Consider the following 20,044-nt stretch of genomic DNA (forward strand, 5'->3'; position numbering starts at 1 on the left):
AAATCATCAATGAGCACAAAGAAGCTGCTCATGACCAGAGAGCACATGTCACCTGGAGTAAGTGTCATCCACTCACAGTGCAAGTAGCTAGCTGTCACTGGTGAAGCACTTGCTAAAGTGCATTTGCCTTTATTGTTTCATGCACGTCTCACACCAACCCTCTAAGGCAGGTGTGGTTAATCCCAATTTTATAGTCAAGGAACCTGAAACCCAGAGATGCCAGGAGACTTGTCTAAGATTTTTCAGGAAGTGAGCTGCGGAGAACTGGGTCTCTGATTCTACACCACAGCCCATGTGGGTACTTTCTGGCTCAATGGGGCCTCTCCCAGCCACAGGCCAGCCTATCTCGTGGGCCACATTCCCCAGGGATCCTGCCCTGAGGAGAAGAGGCTGGGGAATCAAGAGCATCTCACTGTGTCTTTCAGCTCTTGGGTGACACGCAAGGTGCCGGGGAGGCGACCTACGGACACACAAGTCCCTCACTCTCAGGACCCTTCCTGGTGGGGAAGAGGCAGACGCAGGCTTGGAAGTCCTCGCACGGGGCTCCTACCTGTCAGCTGAGGGATGTAGGGCAGGCAAAGCCTGTCTGAATTGTAGCCGCTGCCCCCCAGGACTTCACTGATCTTGCTCTGGCGGAAGAGGAGCTCAATCACTACTCCATCAAGATTTTGAGACAACCTGGGAGCCAAAGAAGGAAAGAGGCAACCAGAGTGATTTCCTAATGACTCTCCTTGTTACACAAGGAACATCCATCATACAAAATGACAGGGAAGCAGAAGGAAAAGAAAACCACCCATAGTCCCACCCTTCAGAGACAACATCATTACATGTTGTGCAGAATCCCTCAGCCACATACTTGTATGCACACACACACACACACACACACACACACACACACACAGACACCACCCCACCCCCTAAGTTCCTGTTCTGTGATCGATTTTATCCACCGATTACACAGCACCTGTTTCCCATTAACTTTTCTTCCAAAACATTGCGGTGGAAAGGCCACGGTCCATAAAGCTATATTAATAATATCATAAACCCCTATTGTTGGACATTTTGTTTTTTCCCAGTATTTTCCTTGAGTTCCTCTGAGGCTCAAGTGACACTGGCCCACAGGCTTCAGTCCCAGAATGCCACCTGGATCAATCCAGTGTCTTGTAGGAACGGCTCCTCCAAGATGCACGTCCCATGGGCTTGGGTGAGGCTCCCAGAGGGCATGTCACATACTCTATAGCACAACGCACCGACATGGCTCGAGGCATGGATTACGGCCATGTGAGGAAGGCCACACTTGACCCAGGACTTCTGGGCCACAGGCAGGGTCCACTTTCAGCCCTTGAGCCCATAGAGGCCTCAGCTCCTGGCTTCAGACCCCTTACCCTCTACTCAGCTACCTTGGGTGTCCTTGATCATGTCCCAAGTATGCTCCTCACCTAGGCCTCTCCACAAACACGTCCTCAGGGAGCATGTACGGAGCCTCTTTCTTCCTGGTCTCTATCACCTGGAGTTGGGAGGAAATCACATGAGAGCTAGGTTTGCCAGGGAGGGGGAGCTCTGCATAGGCGAATGACAGCGCTCTCCCTCCAAGCAGTTGCTTCCTCCAGCAAACTCCCTGGCGGAGCCCTTTACCGATAGGCTCCTGAGGGATAAACTCAGATCCACAGGGGTCCTCAGGGCAGGCAGACTGCTCAGGCTATCCCCAATGACACATGACACATATGCATTAAGTGTCTTGCAAATGCAGGTGCTTAGCCCCCCAAGGGACTGCGGTTTCTGGCTCCTGTGCCCTACTTCCGTTTTCTATGTGAACAGGAAAAGGGAGGATAAGTCATACCTTCCCCCCCAACCCAGGTGCACTGCAAAAACATCCTGAGGGACAGTCACAGAAGGAGTTTCCCTCAGTACCCTCTGCAAATTTTTGACGGGAAAGGTGGAAGTTACCAAGACGCAAGCAGGGGAGGATAGCAGGGGCACAAGTCTGTGCAGGAGGTGAGGAAGCCACGATGCTGCTATTTTAATAAAGAGGATGTCAGGGCATTGCTTTTCCTGCACCCCTTCACTGGTCCATGCTGGGGGGCACAGTGACACAGCACCCTCCCCCATCCCCCCAGCACCCCCAAGCCAGCTGAAACTGGAGGTTTCCCATTTTCTTTCATTTTGCTAGTGTATTTTAAAGTTAATCGTAGACACTATCCCATTCCACCTGTAAATACTACAGTGGTTTTTATTATTGTGGTTTGTTTTCCTTATTTGGTTTTTTTTTTTTTTTTAAGTTTATTTTGAGAGAGAAAGCAAGGTAGGGGCAGAGAGAGAGGGGAGAGAGAGAATCCCAAGCAGGCTCCACACCGTCAGCACAGAGCCCGATGTGGGGCTCGATCTCACAAACTGTGAGATCATGACCTGAGCTGAAATCAAGAGTTCAACGCTTAAACAGCTGAGCCACCCAGGCATCCCTGTTGGTTTGTTTTTAAATTTTTATTTTATTTTATTTTTTTAGAGAGAAAGCCCATGAGTAGGGGAGGGAGAGAAAGGGGTGGGGGGGGGGCAGAAAATCCCAAGCAGGTGCCACACTCAGTGTGGAGTCCGATGTGGGGCTCAAACTCACAACCCTGGGATCATGACCTTAGCTGAAATCAAGTCGGGCGCTGAACTGAGCCACACAGGCACCTCTTGTTGTTGTTGTTGTTGTTGTTGTTGTTGTTGTTAAGTAGGCTCCAATGCAGGGTTTAAACTCACGATCCTGAGATCAAGACCTGGGCTGTGATCAAGAGTCAGATGCTCAACTGACTGAGCCACCCAGGTGCCCCAACACTTCAGTGTGTTTTAAAATGTCTTTTGGGGACAAATGAGGACATGTGATTATAGATTGGGTATTAGATAGCACCAAGGCATTTCCGATAACTTAATCACGTATGTTAATAGCATGGCAATGATGTTGGAAGGTGTCCATATTTTCTTGAGGCACGATGCTGATATATGTAGGGGTGAAAGGACATGATAGCTGAGATTTGCTTTAAAATAAGAAAAAGAAAACAAGATAGATGAAGCAAACATGGGAAAACCTTCATAACTCTTTAATCTGCATGGTTCTACTCACACTGCTTTTGGGATATTTGAAAACTTTCAGAATAAAACTTTTCTAAAAAGTAGTTTCAGGGGCACCTGGGTAGCTCAGTCGGTTAAGTGACCAACTTCAGCTCAGGTCGTGATCTCACAGTCTGTGAGTTCGAGCCCCGTGTCGGGCTCTGTGCTGACAGCTCAGAGCCTGGAGCCTGCTTCAGATTTTGTGTCTCCCTGGCTCTCTGCCCCTTCCCCGCTCATGCCTTGTCTCTCTCCATCTCTCAAAAATAAAGAAATGTTAAAAAAAATTTTTTTTAAAGTAGTTTTAGTCCCAAATCACATGAGAGGCATGTGTACCTATGTCTCTGGGAGTGAGGGCAGCACAGAGGGACAGGAAGTCAAGGCGGGCAGGTAGCAGCAGGTGAGGAAGGGGTATAGGTTCTTGCCTGTGGCCAACCCCACCATGCTATGTCATGTTACCCAGGAGGAAATGCTACTTCTAGTAACTCCTCACTGTCCCTAGTTCTTCCGTCAACCCTTCCTCAAGGCCTGGACTGAGCACAGGGCTTACACAATTAAGGAAAAGTTATTCTGGGGAAACCCAGGGTTGAGGGGCTCCTGAGCCGTCAGGGTCACAAGGACACCAACCTCATGGATGTGCTGGCAGAAGGCAGGTACTGTTGTGAGCTGGCTGATGAGGTTCAGGTAGGCTGCACCCAGCGCGTAGAGGGCACAGCGGTTGTATACAGGCAGGTTCTCTTCATTGACCTGGGCCACATCCTGTGGCAACACAGAGGGGCCCTGGAGTTTCTTAACTGACAAATTATACCGGTGACCCCCTTCCCCCAACCTCCCCCAACCTTCTTTAGAGATGGCCCATTTCTCTAGACTAAGCCTCTTCCAGCATTTGCCCCATAACTTGCTGGGAGACAGAAGTCATCCTCATTACAGCTGAAGTGAATCATCCCTAGAACGATCCATGAGCTGGAGGCTCATAAGTACTTGAGTAGAGGGGTATTGACTTCACTCTCCACTTTGCAGTTCCAGCTTTGGTGACCTTGACGGTCCAAACCTTCATCATTAATCCTACCTCTAGGATGCTGTGTCCTTCAATATAGACCTTGAATGATTCTTGGGGGACCGGACTGGATTGCTAAACTGGGTCCATATGTTAAGTTGAAAAAGAAGCAACAGTTACTAGGGATTGGGACACAAAGGAATCTCAAATTCTAGGCTGAACACCATCATAGCAGCTGGGTTGGCCTTGCAGGATTCAAGGCAGCACTGGTGGCCACCACTCAACTCCCAGATTTGCCATAATTCGTGCTCCTAGGGTGGGATACGATGCCCACCTAGCTGCAGAACCTCGGAGACCCTGGTCTTTTGAGGTCTGGGACCCACCCCAGATCCCAGCATCGTTGACAGTATACTTCCACCCAGAAAGACTCTGCAAGTCTGGAGCCCTCTGTGGTGAAGCATGGCTCTCTTAAGAGTCGTGACGGAGGCTTGTTGAGTCTCCAGGTCCCAGGGCTTGGGGGTAGAACTAGGAACATGTATTTTTAATAAACGCTATGGTAATTCTGAGGCACAGCCAGGCTTGGGGATCAGACGATCTTTAGACAAAGTTTGTTTTGGGATCACGCGGAGCTTATATGAGCGCCCTCTTGATAGTCCTTGGGGTCTCATTCAGACCTTGCGAGACTCGAAACACTAGGGGCTAAAGGGTGTTTTTGAAAGACCCCGTTCCCTGGGTCTCCTTTAGCCTGAGCCATGACTGAAGCACTGTTTGGTGGTTTCCCAAACAGAACCATGGCTTGTGGTCTCTGGAGGAAGGGCCAACCAAGGGTGCCGTATTCCCGGGCTCGGGGATCGCTGTTGAGCCACTTCTACTTGGTGCTCTCATGAGTGCTTGGCCCAAACCGGTCCCCTGCCCTGATCCCAACCCCTATGCGCTGCCCACACCAGGTCTCACCTGAACAGCCAGCACCAGGCGGATGAGGTCCACCACCACCTCCTCATTGGCCAGCTCAATGCTGATGAGGGCCAGCAAGCCGTAGAGCGCCTCGTAGTGCTTCTGTATGTTTGTCTCCTCCTTACAGCTCAGGTAGATGTGTCTGTAGAGCTGCTGGGAGTGCTGGGTGGGGGGAAGGGTGGGGGCAAGGGCACAGTGGGTGGGGGGAGAAAGGAGGGGCAAGGAGATCGGGGAGGAGGACTAATCTGCAGGCGGTGCCACAGCTGGGTGCCCCTCCCACCTCCACCCTCCGGGAAAGGATGCCTTCTCTCTCTCTCTCTCCCTCTTTTAAGTTTTATTTATCTAAGTAATCTTTACGCCCAACGTGGAGCTCGAACTCATGACCCCAAGATCAAGAGTCATTCTTCCAACTGAGCCAGCCAGGCACCCCAGGGAGAGCACGGCTTTAGAGCAGACCCCAGTGGAAGCCACTGTGCAGGAGGACACGTCTAAGGAAGGGTGAGTGCAGTGAAACCAGCAACAGAAGCTGCTGCCCAAATCCAGCTGTGTGCAGAGGTCCACAGCCCAGCCCGGGACTGGCTCACCAGCAGTGCTCCTCACTCCGGCCTCAGTGTTGAGCATGACCCTGGGGGCTTGACCCCCCGAGAGGTCAACTGGTCATCCCCACTAAGCAAACTCAAAGAGGGAGAGAGCCGGCCTAGGGACAGGGGTCAGCACTGACTTGGGGTTTGGGAGGTGGGAGTCCACAGAGCCTGGCCCACCTGGGGTTCCTCGGGCCTTACGGTCACACTTGCTAACCTTCTTCATGAAGACGGTGTCCTGTCGGGAGCACTTGTCCACTTTCAGCTTCAGGACAGAGATGTCGCTAAGGGTACTGGGAGGGGACACAAGCGGCTACTATGGGAATTGTCCTCTCACCTGGGTGTGACACCTATCGGGAGCCTTCTGCCCCATCACACACCAACTGGAGGGGAGACCCCCAAGTTCACCTGATGGTAGAGAACTTGTGGCGGTTGCCATGACGATCAATGAAACTGATGAGAATCTCCAGAACGAAGAGACGGATCTCCGCGTCCTCCATGAGGGCGGTGGACAGAAGGCGGTCGAGGAAGTTGCTGGGCAAGGCTGACATCATGTTGTTGCACTGGAAACCTGTGGACACCTGCAAGGGAGCCCAGCACGGCTGCGCTAAGGAACGCTGGCCCTTTCCATGCTGTGAGGAGATGGGGAGCAGCCAGCAGAAGTGGGGTTTAAAGCACCCAACCTCTCTAGCCATCACGCAGCCCAGCTCCCCTTGGCCTCCACCCTAGGCCCTGAATGCCTGTGGCAACTTTTCTGAACATGCCAACAACCACCTAGACAAGTTTTAAGTTGTTAAAAGCAAGCAAGGGCTAAGCACTTGGTGGGGGGAGGGGGGGGCGCGGGGAACAGGGAGCCTCAGAACCTAATGTTCCAGCCGTCAGGGCTCAGCTGATGAACACCCGCCAGGAACACAGCGTTGCATTAAGAGCAAGGACAGTTGCAGAGACATGGCGAGACAGTGGAAGAACTCACAGCTGGGCTGAGGAACCAGAACCCACACAAGGGCAACAACCATTCCATTCCATCTTTTCTATGTGGCCATACTGGGGGTCTTCTGATGAAAGCAGGGGGCATCAGTAGACACACCACACATGATGTTGTCAAAGCATTCAAAAGCCGCAAAACATATTTACTGTTAAGTCCATATTGGAAAATGATGCCTTTGATGACTCAGCAGGCCCTTGAGGATTTAGCAGAGCCTGGTGGCATCAACAGTAAACATTCACTGAAGCGGGGTGTGTGTGAGTGCAAATCGTCACCTTGATAAGGTGCTGGGTACAATGAGGATAATGAGAGTAAAGTCAGCAGGAATGGCAGGAGCACACAGACCGAGGAGGTAACCAGATGTGGGCGGTGTTGGCATGAAAAGCCTTTATAAAAACCTAGTGAAATGAACAGCATGGGCTAGGGAGAGGGAAGGCAAGGCATGAATGAGAGTAATTGGGCTGTGCAGATTGGCGTGGCTGGAACAGAAACTGGGGCTAGGGATGAGATGACGAGTCAAGGGAGGGAAAGGTGACTGCGGATTTTTTTTTTTAATTTTTTTTTTTTTTAGTGTTTATCTATTTTTGAGAGACAGAGAGACAGAGCAGGAGCAGGAGAGGGGCACAGAGAGAGGAAGACACAGAATCCAAAGCAGGCTCAGCACAGAGCCTGACGCATGGCTTGAATTCACGAGCTGTGAGATCATGACCTGGGCGGAGGTCAGATGCTTAACCGACTGAGCCACCCAGGCACCCCGGCGACTGGGGATTTTCTACCTTTAGTCTGAGAAGTTTGAAACCTAGAGGCACATCAGTTGTAAGCCGAGACCTACTATTTGAAAAGGAGCAACATGTGGGGAACAGTATTTCTAGAAAATTCTTGTTGTGGTTGTGTATTTATGATTGGTGAGGACAGATGGAGATAAGGGCACTGATGAGAATAATCTAGTTGTGAGATGTCCAGAGCTTAGGCAGGACTGTGCATGAGAACACCTGGGGGGCCTGTTACAAATACAGATTCCAGGACCCCACTCAGACTGAAGGCCCAAAGTTTCTAGGGAAGCTCTATATACTTTAACAAGTTGGTCACGGAGATGGCATTTGAGAACAATGAATCTGGACTCCAGTGATGGCTGCAAGGATGTAGAGAAGAGGAATGTAAAACACTGATGAAAGGAAAGATAGTGGCTGGGAGACTGGAATGGGCACAAGTGCTGAGGGGGAAATAGGTGGAAGGGACCTAGGCAGATATTTGGAAGGGAAAAAAAAGGCAGGAACCAATAGATTCTAACCCAGTACAGAGACAATGTTTGAGTGACAAGGAGATCCGTAGCTGATAAGGAACCTTTGTGAAAATTTGGAACACATGCCCTGCCTGCCTTGGATGACCCAGGTCTGTGGATGCCCAGACTGCTAGTGAGTTTAACACAGGCTGAATTTCAGCCCCCTATTCACCCTTTTGATTGGGCACATTTGTGCAGTGTGCAACCTGCACAGCTGTATGTGGTAGCCTTCTCTTGGTCCCTCCACAGGTCCCTCCTGTAGAGGCTGAGTAGGAACGGGGACGGGAGAGGCTCACCTGAAGGAGGGATTTCAGCAGCATAATCTGGGTCAGCCGGTTCCTGTTCTCTCTGTAGACCAGACACAAATACTCACCAGGATGGTGATGTGGGCAGAGACCCCACACTTGCCTGCCCAGTTCCCCTTGTGATTAGATTCTCCATGAGGCTTATCTTGTTGAGTTACTCAGGACAGTTGACTTGCAGAGCCAGGAAGCAGACCAGAGAATTAATGGCTTGCCCCAAAGGTGGGAGGCAGTTAGTGGTGGGGCAGCCTGAGGAACTGTTGTGGGGTCCAAGGATCCCACTAAGGGCTACTGAGGGATTTGAGAGTAGAAGGAGAGAAGTGAGGGCATAACCAGGAAAGTCAAAGTGGAGAAAGGGGTCAGCCAGAAAACACTGGAAGGGCAGCTGGGGTGGAATGGGCAAGAGAGGAAAAGGGGAGGACTGCTGGTAGGCTTACCCGGTCTTCCCCGTCTCCATGGGATGATGCAGGGAAGGCAGTGGGACCTTGCTCATGATGAAGAGTATCACCTCGGAGCGCTGATAAGTGGGCAACGTGCTGGCAAAGGAGCCTGCAGGAAAGAGATGGCGGAGGGGGTTGGCCCAGGTGAGGCCCACAGCTGCCAGGGTCTCAGATGAGGAAACTACCGCCCGGGGTGCAGCGGCTGTGTGTCTAAGGAAGAGAAGTAAGACAAGCAGAGGGAGAAACGTAGTGACTCCAGGGGGCTCTTCCTAACTCCAGCTCCTTCACTTGTCGCCCAGGCTGCGGTTGGCTAGCGTCCCTGGGAAGGAGAGGGGAGCCAACGGTGCTAAGCCAGCAAGGCTCTGAAGTGATGGGCCCTACGAGCCGGAGGGGTGACTCTACGGTTCTCCCCTTGGCAACCACGTGCACATCCTTGGCCTTTCCCCTTTTCTCCTTCCTGCCTTTTCTCTTCCTTCTCGCCTCCCCTCCCATCGCTCCAACCGGGAAGCATCAGAGATGCCGGCCGGGACTGGGGTGCAGAAGAGTTCGCCGCTCTCAGCCTCTGATCTGAAGTCCAGCCCAGCAAACCACGGACATCGCTCTGTGCTCTCCCTCAGGCCAGAACCGGGCCAGGCCGTGAGCCGTGCGCGCCGCTGACCGACTCCATTTTCTCCAACGTCCGCGAATAACGCGATTTGGCCGGAGGAGCGGGTGACCCTCTTCCCAGCGCCCCAGCGCGCCGCTGGTGGAGGCCGCCGCCCGTCCCACCCAACTCGGGTCGGACCCCGCAGCGGCGCCCTGTCCCGCCCACCAGGCCCCGCCCCTCGCCGGGCCCCGCCCACTCAGGCCCCGTCCCGGGGCCCACCTATGGTCTTGATGACAGCCTCCTGGAACATGCGCTCTTCGTGCTCCTTGATGATCTTGGTGCCCAGGCTGATGGCCCCGTCGTAGCTCCCGGTCAGGGCGTAGTCGATGCTGAGCCGCAGCTGCCTCAGTAGAGTGTTGAACATCTCCAGCACCGTGGGCCCTGAGCACAGTGGATGGGAGACCCGAGATCCAGGGCTGGAACCCTCGGCCCGTTCTCCCCTGCCCTGCTTTCCAGCCAGGGGCTTCCTCTTCCTCTGCACCCCGCCCCGGCTGACTGCTTTCTAAGAAAACCAGCTCTGACGCCTCCCTGCGCTCCCTTGCCCTTTTCTGGAAGGGGAGGCAGCCTCCTGCCAAGGGCGGCTCTTTGTCCTTGGAGGCTTCCCGGCCCCCACACGCTGTCACCCAGGGCCTCCTTACCGACAGAGCCGGTGGCGGCGATGACGGCAGCTTCCGACAGGACCTCCACGATGCCCGCCCGCACCGTGGCCGCGCTGCGGCTGTTGGCATCCAGGTGGCTCAGGAGCTGCTGGATAACCAGGTGGGAGTGCTGCGGCTGGGGGGAGGAAGACGTGCTGGCCCCAAACAGCAACCCCCCACGCGGCCTCTGCGCCAGGGCAGCCCTCGACTGGGACCCAAAGGCCGGGGTGGACAGAAGTGAGGTCCTGAGGCGGGCGGGCACTGGAGGTGGTGCCCAGATACCCTGGTTCCTTCTCCTCAGTCCCTCTCCCTTGGTCCAACAGGAGCAGAGCCCAGTCCCGGTGGCCACCTGGATTTCCACGGTTGTCCTGGGCCCTTCCGCCTCAAGTGGGTCAAAAGTCAGTTTTAAAATATTGTCTTCCTTTTCCTCGTTCCCGGGTCCCAGGTTATATTGATAAGGGCCACCGTAGGCCACAGGGTTTATTTAGTCCGGTGCTGCACGAAGCGTAGCCCAATTACAGGGGGATAGTACAGAAATTGAGAGTAAGTGTTTAGTAAGCAATGTGACAAGGCCATGCATGGCAGCCAAGTGTGGTCTGTGGGCTTGTATTTTGCATGAGTTTTTCATTTACTTTTTCTAAGAATTCTCACTAATTGTATTTTAGACAGTATTGATCTGTGCTGTATCAGAAAGAAAACGAAAACTGCCCTTCCTCTCAGCTAGATCGAGCAGCACGTGTAGACACCTAGGGGCTCAGGAGAAGTCACAGAGGACAGCTGGCTTTCTCCTTTGGTGCACTGTCCTGCTCCCAGAGGCGCGCTCGGCCAGGAGGACAGGCTGGACAGGGAGCCACCGTACCTGAATCGAGTACATGATGATTTTAAAGCAACGGATGGCGAACACCTTGGGTTCCCAAAGAGAATGGTTGTCCAGATGGCTGTGCAGGAGAAAACATGGGGGGACGACTATGAAATGCAAAGCAATGTTGGGGAGGACAGACAAACTTGCCGGCAGAGCGGCCTCCCGAGAGACCCAGCCCCTCGCAGGGCTCCCCGGTAAGTGAGGAAGGGCTTGTAGGTGGCAGTGAGCGGAAGGAATGAGGGACCCCCGGGCAGTCCCACAGCAAGAGCTGGAGGCAAGCCGAGGAACAGAGTTCCACCGCTGTGGACTCAGGAATGAAGCCAGGCACCCAGCTTCAGTTTTGGGGGCCTCCTACCAACTCTTGTCCCCGACACTGCACACGGCCACCGTGTGGTGGCTTCTGCTGTCACGGCGCAGGGAACGCAGGCACAGACAAGGGACCGACTTAGCCACGGCACCACAACCGTAACACCTCTTTCCCCTGTCTCCAAGTCAGCAAGATGCCAGGACCCCGACCGGTTCTCTGAGGGCTGGGGCTGGGGGCAGGGGTCACTCACATGAGGACAGGCTTGATGGCATTTTTGATGTTGCCAAAGGCGGCCCGGCCCAGCAGTTCCCGAAGGCACCTCTCGGCCAGCTCTGCCGGGTTCTCCTTCTCCTTCTCTGGCGCTTGGAGGGGCGAGGGGGAGCGGCTGCGGAAACACGCGGTGTGTGGGTAAGGGACAGAAGGCAAAGCCGGAGTCGGGTTTGGCGCAGCCTGAGTATCTGCACTGCATCCTGGCAAGCGGTGGCAGGAGGACAGGCAGGGATTTGACGTGGGCTACATGAGGTAGCTCCATGAGGGAGACTTCATGGCTGTCGGAGATTAAATAGGGTAAAGAAGCCCAGGGTGGAGGAAGATCATGAGAGAAGGGGTCAGATTCTCTTTCTGGAAATCCATGAGGACAGGCTTGATGTGCCCCTGTGGGAAGGACAGATACCCTGCGCACCATGGGCCTGGTGAGGCACAGAACACGAGTGTCTCCATGCCCCCAAGCTTGGAAAGGAAAAAGATGAGGCACACAGAGTAAGAGAAAGCAAAAGAAAGCGGGCGAGAGGAGGGAGGAAAAAGAGAGGCATGGTGGTTACCTCAGATGTGACTCAGTGGTACCGAAGTCACAGGGGCTGGGCCCAGATCTGGACAGAAGAAGGAGCCCCAGGCCTCTGGGCCCTGAGACCACCAGAGACCACAGAGGGAGCTTGTCGGTGAGGTGCGATTCCAGGAACAGCCACCAGGGGGCACGTTATTTCCCTCCCCTCTGTCTCCTGCCACAGGCTCAAAGGACAGAGGCCCTCAAACAGCCTCATGCACCGCCCGGATGCACAGCAACAGGAGTCTTTCCCTGCATCCCGTTTTACAGATGGGAAGAGCGAGGGGCGGGGACAGAATGAACCCCATGTCTGAGGGCTCCCAGATTAAAACCCAGTATCTGCCACTTGTGTCCAGTGGCTGCTGGCTGGTGAAGCATGTTTTAAGGGCCCGAAATAGCATTAGGAAGTGAGGGAGGAAGGAAGGTCAGGAAGGGAAAGTCCTCAGTAATTAGAGCCATGAAAAGCATTTAAAAACCTCCTTGGCCTGCTGCTTTCAGAGACACAGAGGTAACCCGACTCTTGGTCCTTTGTGTTCCTACCAGGAAACACTTACCCCCAGAGAGCCCAGCACAGGTACTAGCCTTCCTTCATGAATGCAGATTTTAGGGGGGGGGGTGCAGCAAGCTGGCAGAAGGCCAGACCCAAGACTCCTAGGGAGCCAGCCTTGGACTCACTGCAGAACAAGCCACGGAAGCCAAGATCACTGGCCTTTTAGCTAGGCTTTTAACGACCAGCCCGAGCCGTGTGGTTCCCAAGCAGATGGGAAAGGCAGCCTGGGAGGGCTGCGTGTGTCACTGCCCAAGCTCCAGCCTCCCCTGCTTACCTCTCTGCCTCCTCTACGTGCTGCAGATTGAAAAGCAGTGATGGGACAATTTTGTCCATGTGCTGCGGGTCCCAGATATTGGCCTGCAATTCATCGTTCACCGTCTTCCTCACCACCCCTTGCAGACCTTTGATGCCTGACATTCTGATTCTGTAAGGAAAGGGGCAAAATGCAGCCAGGTAGTTCCCGGGCCCCGAGAAGCCCAGTGTCTGTGGTAAGGAGAGGAGAGGGCATGGGGGGTGGGATGCATTCGTCCACCCAAAGGCAGGACGGAGCTCACCTTCTACCCTTCATGTGACCCAGTCCCTGGCTGGCTGGCTTCCTGTGCTGGTGGGCGTGAACCCAGGAAGCCACGACCCCTGGCCTATCCTGGAGATTGTCAGACTGCCCTTGCCCAGTACCACTTGGGCTTCATCTCCTCCTCGTTAGCACCCCTCTGGGTTTGTTCCAGCTTGAGCCCGGGATATAAAGGCTCAAAGTATGTCAAGAACTGATGAAGCAGAATGCAGGGATATGAGCAACTGACGGGGGAGGAGGGGGTTTGGAAGGAGAGGCACAGAGCTGCCAGACTCTGGGCACAGAGTATATACTGTGATCGAGAGTGGTGAGTGGGTGTGTTTCTGGGTGTATAAATGCATGTACTTCTGAACGAAAGAACACAGGTATGTGCACGTGTATATGTGTGTGCTGTTGCTGGCTCTCCAATTTGGCTCCCGGGACCATTACTTTCCATCTGCTCTTCTTTTGTGCCCCAGAAGGTTTTCCTTTGAAAGCCTGTTTTGGGAGCCCATCTCTGTCCACTTGCCCACTAAGCCCTGCCAGGTGCTCCCTTCCTCCCCAGAAATGTCAGAGCAGAGGTAAATACTGATGAAATCAGACCGCGCACTCCGGGCTGGGAACTCTATAAGACCCATCGATGCCTTTGTCATTAGCTGAGGGGTCCCCTCACTTCCCCTACTCACTTAGTCTTGATTTCCATGTCATCGTGGCTGGAGTGGCACATTTCACTGAAGCGGGACACAAAGAAGTCATAGCTCCGGTGATAGGATGGGGTGTCCTCCTCGATGTTGGCAAACTTCACAAACTATCCGGGAGGAGAGAGAGAAGTACAGGTGAGAGGTGACCCAGTGCGCTCTGCACTTCGGGCTCTAGGCTCTGGGACTTGCTGTCCCCTGGCCCCCTGCCCCTAGTAAAGGACACATGCATTCCAGGAATTGGCTCTGGTCCACTTCCCAGAGCACACACGGTCTGCACACCTCTATGGGTTCCAAATCCTGCTCGCTCTTCCTGCCTACACTATAAGACTGGACCCCATGGCCCTTCATGGCCCTTCCCTGCTGAGGTGAGCAGAGGATGGAAGAGGTGAGGACGTGAAGGCGTCTCCCTTAAGCTCCTGCCCCCAACCGCATCCAGAGCTGCACCAAACACACAGAGGCCGGAAAGCAGTTAGGGAGTCACTGAAACAGCCAAAGCCAACGGTCAAACCATACCTCAACCCTTTAGAGCGAATTCTGGGGAATCAAGAACAAATCTGAAATGTGATTTAAAAATGTCATTCCACTGGGGCGCCTGGGTGGCTCAGTCGGTTAAGTGTCTGACTTTGGCTCAGGTCATGATCTCGCGGTTCGTGAGTTTGAGCCCTGCGTCAGGCTCTGTGCTGATGCCTCGGAGCCTGGAGCCTGCTTCGGATTCTGTGTCTCCCTCTCTCTCTGCCCCTCCCCTGCTCATGCTTTGTCTCTCTCTGTCTCTCAAAAATAAATAAATGTTAAAAATGTCATTCCGTTTTATTGCTTAAAATTTGAGCACATTTTTAAAGTTTGCCCGTTCAGTTCTGTTAAGTCTTGCTCAGGGTTATCAGCCGCTAGATTCCTGCCGTCACCCGGGCTGCACATTTCCAATTCTAAATAGGGACTTAATTTCAAGGGAATCCCACGGAGAAGCAAGGATCATGGACTAAGTGGAGTTAAATTGCTAAAAATTAAGTATAATTCTTACAGGTTATTTCGTTTAATGTTATAAATTTAGTGCTGCGAACGACTCAAAAGGTTACGCTTATAATAAAATCTATTCTCCATTATTCTGTCTTGTGTTGTTATTTAATTTTTGCCATCATTTGTTGGTTCTAAAAGGATATGCTATTATTTCTAAAATTACCCAGTTAGTGCGCTCATAATATTCATTATCGATTGCCAGTCTATTTCTCTATTTAACTACGAAAAATCTGTTACCTTTTCCTGGATGACAATTAGTAACTTCCATAAAATCATTAGTTATTCTTTCACTAATAAATATGCATTTATTTTCTGCTGACTGAGAGAATCTCAACATACAAGGCAGATAAGGAGATCTTTCTTGCCAAGTTAACATCTAAAACGTTTACATCTATTTGAAAGTGAATATTCTGATATTAGCAATAAATCCAAATGACACTGCTTGCATTATCGATGTGGTTCTGCACAAGAGGTGTCGTGGTCACCGATTAGACAGGAGTTCGGGAAGTCTAGAAACAACAATCAAGTCAGCCTTTGGCTACATGAACTTTTTTTTTTTTAATGTTTATTTATTTTTGGGAAAGAGCATGAGCAGGGAAGGGGCAGAGAGAGGGGGACAGAGGATCCAAAGAGGGCTCTGCACAGACAGTAGCAAGCCCGATGTGGGGCTCGAACTCACAAACTGTGAGATCATGACCTGAGCTGAAGTCAGACGCTCAACCCACTGAGCCACCCAGGTGCCCCCCACCTTTTAAATGTTTATTTACTTATTCTTGAGAGAGAAAGAGAGCACAAGCAGGGGAGAGGCAGAAAGGGAGAGAGGGAGACACAGAATCTGAACCAGGCTCCAGGCTCTGAGCTGTCAGCACAGAGCCTGTCGTGGGGCTTGAACCCACGACCTGTGAGATCAAGACCTGAGCCACAGTTGGATGCTCAACCGACTGAGCCACTCAAGGCACCCCTGTCTATGTGAACTTCTCAAGACAGTTCTTAAATGTTCATCTACTCAAAGGGGACACGCAACCATGGGGAGTTCTAACTGCCGATCGACCTCTCACTGGCGGTGTGGCTTTCAAGTGGGACATTTCGTTTCCCTCATGTTCTGGTTTTCCCACGGTCTTCATTCACTAAGATTCTTTATTTTTCAGTGCATACTGTATCTACTTCACATATGATGAGGCAGCTGCAAACAACATAACCTGAGTGTATGCAAGAGCAAACGCATTTAAAATAATTAAAGCAAAACTGAAAAAAAAGAGACCATACTGTAGAGGGAGAAATAGTCAAAGATTTTTTCTCCGACATTTACTGACTGCGGAGACTCAAATGTATGTCAGGAGGATGGATACCCAGACTTCACGTCCACTGGTTTGGGAGTTTGGGGGCCAGTGGTGATGAGCGTGTAGAAGCTCAGGCATGTCCGTACCCCCCGAAGCATCTTACACACATCACCTCTTTCACTTTTCAGAATGACTCGAAGTTAGAGAGATTCCTGTGTGACAGAGTCACAGGGCTCGGTAACCACACGGATTTCTGCCACCAGCTCCAGACGTGCTGAGTCACTCTGGCAGGAGCCCCAGGGGTTTACCTTTGAGCAGGGTCCCACCCAGGAAACCTGACGGGACAGTCCCCATTTGAGAAATACAGCAGGGTCACTGACAGACCACCTGGGTGTCTTCTAAGCACACCAGCCCCGTTTCCTGACACTGACTCTGCTCTGGAGCCGTTCCTGACCTCTGTGGGACGTGACAGCCAGTTCCCCTTCACTTCCAACTTTGACCTTCCTCTTCTTCAAAGCGCCATGAAGCCAGGAGCAGGACTGACAGCCGGCGGGTCAAGGGCACGGCCTGAGCACTTGTTCACACCCAGAGTCTGTTGAGAACGGGCTGTTATCCATCCTGTACAGGCTGCTAAATATTTTGACTAGTACTCACTGGCTGTAAGGTGAGAATTGAGATTGCAATCAATTTGTTTAAATTGAGGAGCACCCGGGTGGCTTGGTCGGTTAAGTGTTCAATTCTTGATTTCGGCTCAGGTCATAATCTTAAGGTGCGTGGGTTCAAGCCCCACCTCGGGCTCTGTGTTGGCAGCGTGGAGCCTGCTTGGGATTCTCTCTCTCCTTGCACCTCCCCACGCACACTCACACTCTCTCTCTCTCTCAAAATAAAGAAATAAACTTAAAAAAAAATGGAAAATTCCATGATAGCTGCTGAGACAACACAGGATAGAAAACACGCATGGAGATTCCTTTTCTACAACCATGGGTGGCCTTCTAGACCGGGCTAACAGTTTCTTCTGAACAATTTCTTTTAACGTCCCTCACTCTTCCCTTCTGGGGCTGTCTGCATTCCTGGATGTTTACTCTTCTGCACTCTTCTTCCCCAAAACTTAGTTTTGAGTCTTCTTCTCAAATCTTGCTTTTGACATAACAGTTCTCCCATTTGAGTAGACAACGGTCCCCCCTACGCTGCTGGGGCCGCTGTTGGACGGCCATCTCCTTGCTCTGCCTCTTGTCATCTGTGTGACTGTGGACAAGTTGTGTAAGTTCTGAGCCACGGGTTCCTCATCTGTAAAGTAGAGACACTGGGACCTATGTCATGGGGCGGACACTGGGATTAAATGAGGGGGTGTATGCCGAGTGACCAGCACAGTGCCTGGCACGGGAAACAGTGCTGCAGTGACCATGGTGACAGCGGCTGAGTACGGTCTGGTCCATCAGCCCCAGGACTAGGCAGTGTGACCCTTGTCCTTTTCGTGTCACCAACACAGGCCCAGCCAGGCAATCACAGAGGAGGAGCTCAGATGGGCAGCATGGACCGTGCAGGCAACACTCCTCGAATGTGATGTCTAGGGATGTGGAGAGAAGAAACCTAGTCGTAGCCACCCCCAGGCCAGGCCCCCTGAAGCACCATTCAGGGACTGAGGTCATTTAGTGCAATAAGGTGGGACAGAGCACAGCTCCCAGGGGCAGGAGGGTGGGGCTGGCATGGGACATCCAGCAGCCATCACTGCAAGACCAGGAACAAATCGGCCAAACGTTGTTTTTCTTCTCTTGCAAATGCACACGTCATCTCTTAGGGATGTGAATAAAGTAGAGATAATTAAGAAAAGCTCCCTGAGTGCCTGGCCTAACAGGAACTCTGGTTTAACTCATACCTTGTTCTGTCGGAGGTCCTCCAAATATTCAAAAGGCACGGGCCCCAGTAAAAGCTATTGGTAGGTAGGCATTCGTATCAGGTGGGGTCACACCGGGCCCAGCGTGCCATCTTTCCCGTGGGGTGTGGATGGCAATGGTATGCAAAAGAAGCAGCTAACACCTCTGATCTAAGTCATGACAACGTTAAATGCTTCCTTCCCCCCCCCCCCCCCCCGCACCCGCCCCACACTTGTATTTAAATTCTAGTTAGTTAAGATACAGTGCAATATTGGTCTCAAGAGTAGAATTCAGTGATGCATCACTTGCATAAAACCCCCAGGGCTCATCACAAGTGCCCTCCTCAATGCCCATCACCCATCTAGCACACCCCCCACTCCACCCCCTCCGTCAGCTCTCAGTTTATTCTCTATCTTTTTTTTTCTTTTTCTTTTTTTAATTTCAATTTTAGTTAGTTAACCACATTAAATATTGCCATGGCACCCGCCACTTACGCATCGTATTAGTTTTCTGGGGCTGCGTCACTCTGATCTCTGCCTTCATCTTCATATTATTTTCTCCTCTGGGTCAAATCTCCCTCTGCCTCTCTCTTATAAGACCCTCGTGCCTGCATTTAGAGCCTATTGGGCTAATCTAGGATAATCTCCCCATTTCACTATCCTTAGCTTAATCACATCTGCAGAGAACCTGTTTCCTTATAAACCTGTGATGTTCACAGGTCCCAGGGACGGGCACGTGGACATCCTTCAGTGGGCATTTTTCAGTCTATCAAAACATGCATCATCTAATGTAACTTTTGGCAAACCAGTGAGTTTTGCAGGATTATATTGCTCCCATTGTGAAGATGAGGAAACTGAAGCTCTAAGGGAGCAAGGGAATTATTTCAGGTCAACCAGCTTGTGACAGGTGGAGCTGGGCCACCAAGCTCCATACTTGGGAATTCTGATACTTTGATGTTCTTCACCCTCTACCAGTGGCTTTTATTTTATTTATTTTATTTTTTTTTAATTTTTTTTTTTACATTTATTCATTTTTGAGAAACAGAGTGAGACAAAGCATGAGTGGGGGAGGGGCAGAGAGAGAAGGAGACACAGAATCTGAAGCAGGCTCCAGGCTCTGAGCAAGCGGTCAGCACAGAGCCTGATGAGGGGCTCAAACCCACAAACTGTGAGATCATGACCTGAGCCGAAGTCGGACGGTCAACCGACTGAGCCACCCAGGCACCCCTATTTATTTTATTTTTTAATGTTTATTTATTTTTGAGAGCGTGCAAATGGGGGAGGGGCAGAGAGAGGAGGACAGAGGATCTGAAGCGGGTTCTGTGCTGACAGCAGTGAGCCTAAGGTGGGGTTTGAACTCAGGACCATGAGATCATGACCTGAGCCGATGTCAGACAGTCAACTGACTGAGCCACCCAGGCATCCCCACCTGTGGTTTTTAAATTTTGATGTGCATTGGCATGACCTGGGGAGCTTGTAGAAAATGCAGACTTCTAAGCCACCCCAAGCCTGGTAAACAAGACTACCTGGGGAGGAGGGCCCGGGTATCTGCATTCTGAAGAGCCATCCCTCAGCCGACTTCTCCCCCTGGAAATTCTGGGGCAGGGGATTTATGAACCCTGTGTCCTTTGTCCCTTTACTGGCAAGCTGGACCCGTAGATCTGGAAATGTTCCCAGTCAGGCTGGGAGGGAGCCCGCTTATGCAGGATGCTGGGAAATGTAGAGAAGCATGTCCTTGGTAATGGAGGTCAGGCAAGGCTGGATAGATGGCCGTCTCCTTCGAAGACCATCTCCTTCGAACTGGAGTCATTGGGGTGAAACCAAGGGTTGGATAGGTGACCCAGCCTTGGCTCCCCTTGGCTCCGTCTCTGGGGCCCAGAATGGCCTGGGGGCTACAGCTTTGAGACTTAGGCTGTCAACCATTCCATTCCCATGTGTGCCAGGACTCTCGCCCCGCTAAGAGGTCTGATGATGAGAATGCACTTAATGCCCATCCTGAACCTCCCACGCAGAGGGTGTGTGCCCTGCTTATTGCATTATAAATGTAAAATAGGTAACTTTTTGGTACCAAGATTTCTGAACATCCCTAGGAACCCTTGGTGTGATGGCTTGATAAGAGCTTCCCTCTCTCAAGTCTGAAAGTATGGCTGCCCGGTCGGGGAAGGTTGGCCT

General features: G+C 52.0%; 1 protein-coding gene across 3 annotated transcripts in view; it reads right to left on the bottom strand.

The window, feature by feature from the left end:
- The window catches only part of EFR3B (EFR3 homolog B), an 82,981-nt gene that overhangs the window by 11,256 nt on the left and 51,681 nt on the right, over positions 1–20,044 (bottom strand). The window contains exons 5-18 of one of the 3 annotated variants that reach the window (XM_019450316.2): positions 13,691–13,812; positions 12,729–12,878; positions 11,332–11,466; positions 10,772–10,850; positions 9,913–10,018; positions 9,494–9,655; positions 8,626–8,737; positions 8,183–8,234; positions 6,028–6,200; positions 5,837–5,912; positions 5,039–5,200; positions 3,715–3,846; positions 1,440–1,507; positions 551–678 (exon numbers count right to left, since the gene is read on the bottom strand). In XM_019450316.2, the coding sequence (XP_019305861.1) occupies positions 551–678; positions 1,440–1,507; positions 3,715–3,846; positions 5,039–5,200; positions 5,837–5,912; positions 6,028–6,200; positions 8,183–8,234; positions 8,626–8,737; positions 9,494–9,655; positions 9,913–10,018; positions 10,772–10,850; positions 11,332–11,466; positions 12,729–12,878; positions 13,691–13,812 (1,657 nt within the window). Of the gene's footprint in view, positions 1–550; positions 679–1,439; positions 1,508–3,714; positions 3,847–5,038; positions 5,201–5,836; positions 5,913–6,027; positions 6,201–8,182; positions 8,235–8,625; positions 8,738–9,493; positions 9,656–9,912; positions 10,049–10,771; positions 10,851–11,331; positions 11,467–12,728; positions 12,879–13,690; positions 13,813–20,044 lie in introns of all 3 variants that reach the window. The other 2 variants (XM_019450306.2, XM_019450297.2) reach the window with 2 other exon arrangements.

Source organism: Panthera pardus, unplaced genomic scaffold, assembly GCF_024362965.1.
Source record: "Panthera pardus isolate Hobbes unplaced genomic scaffold, ASM2436296v1 HiC_scaffold_26, whole genome shotgun sequence".
NCBI classification, from domain to species: domain Eukaryota; kingdom Metazoa; phylum Chordata; class Mammalia; order Carnivora; family Felidae; genus Panthera; species Panthera pardus.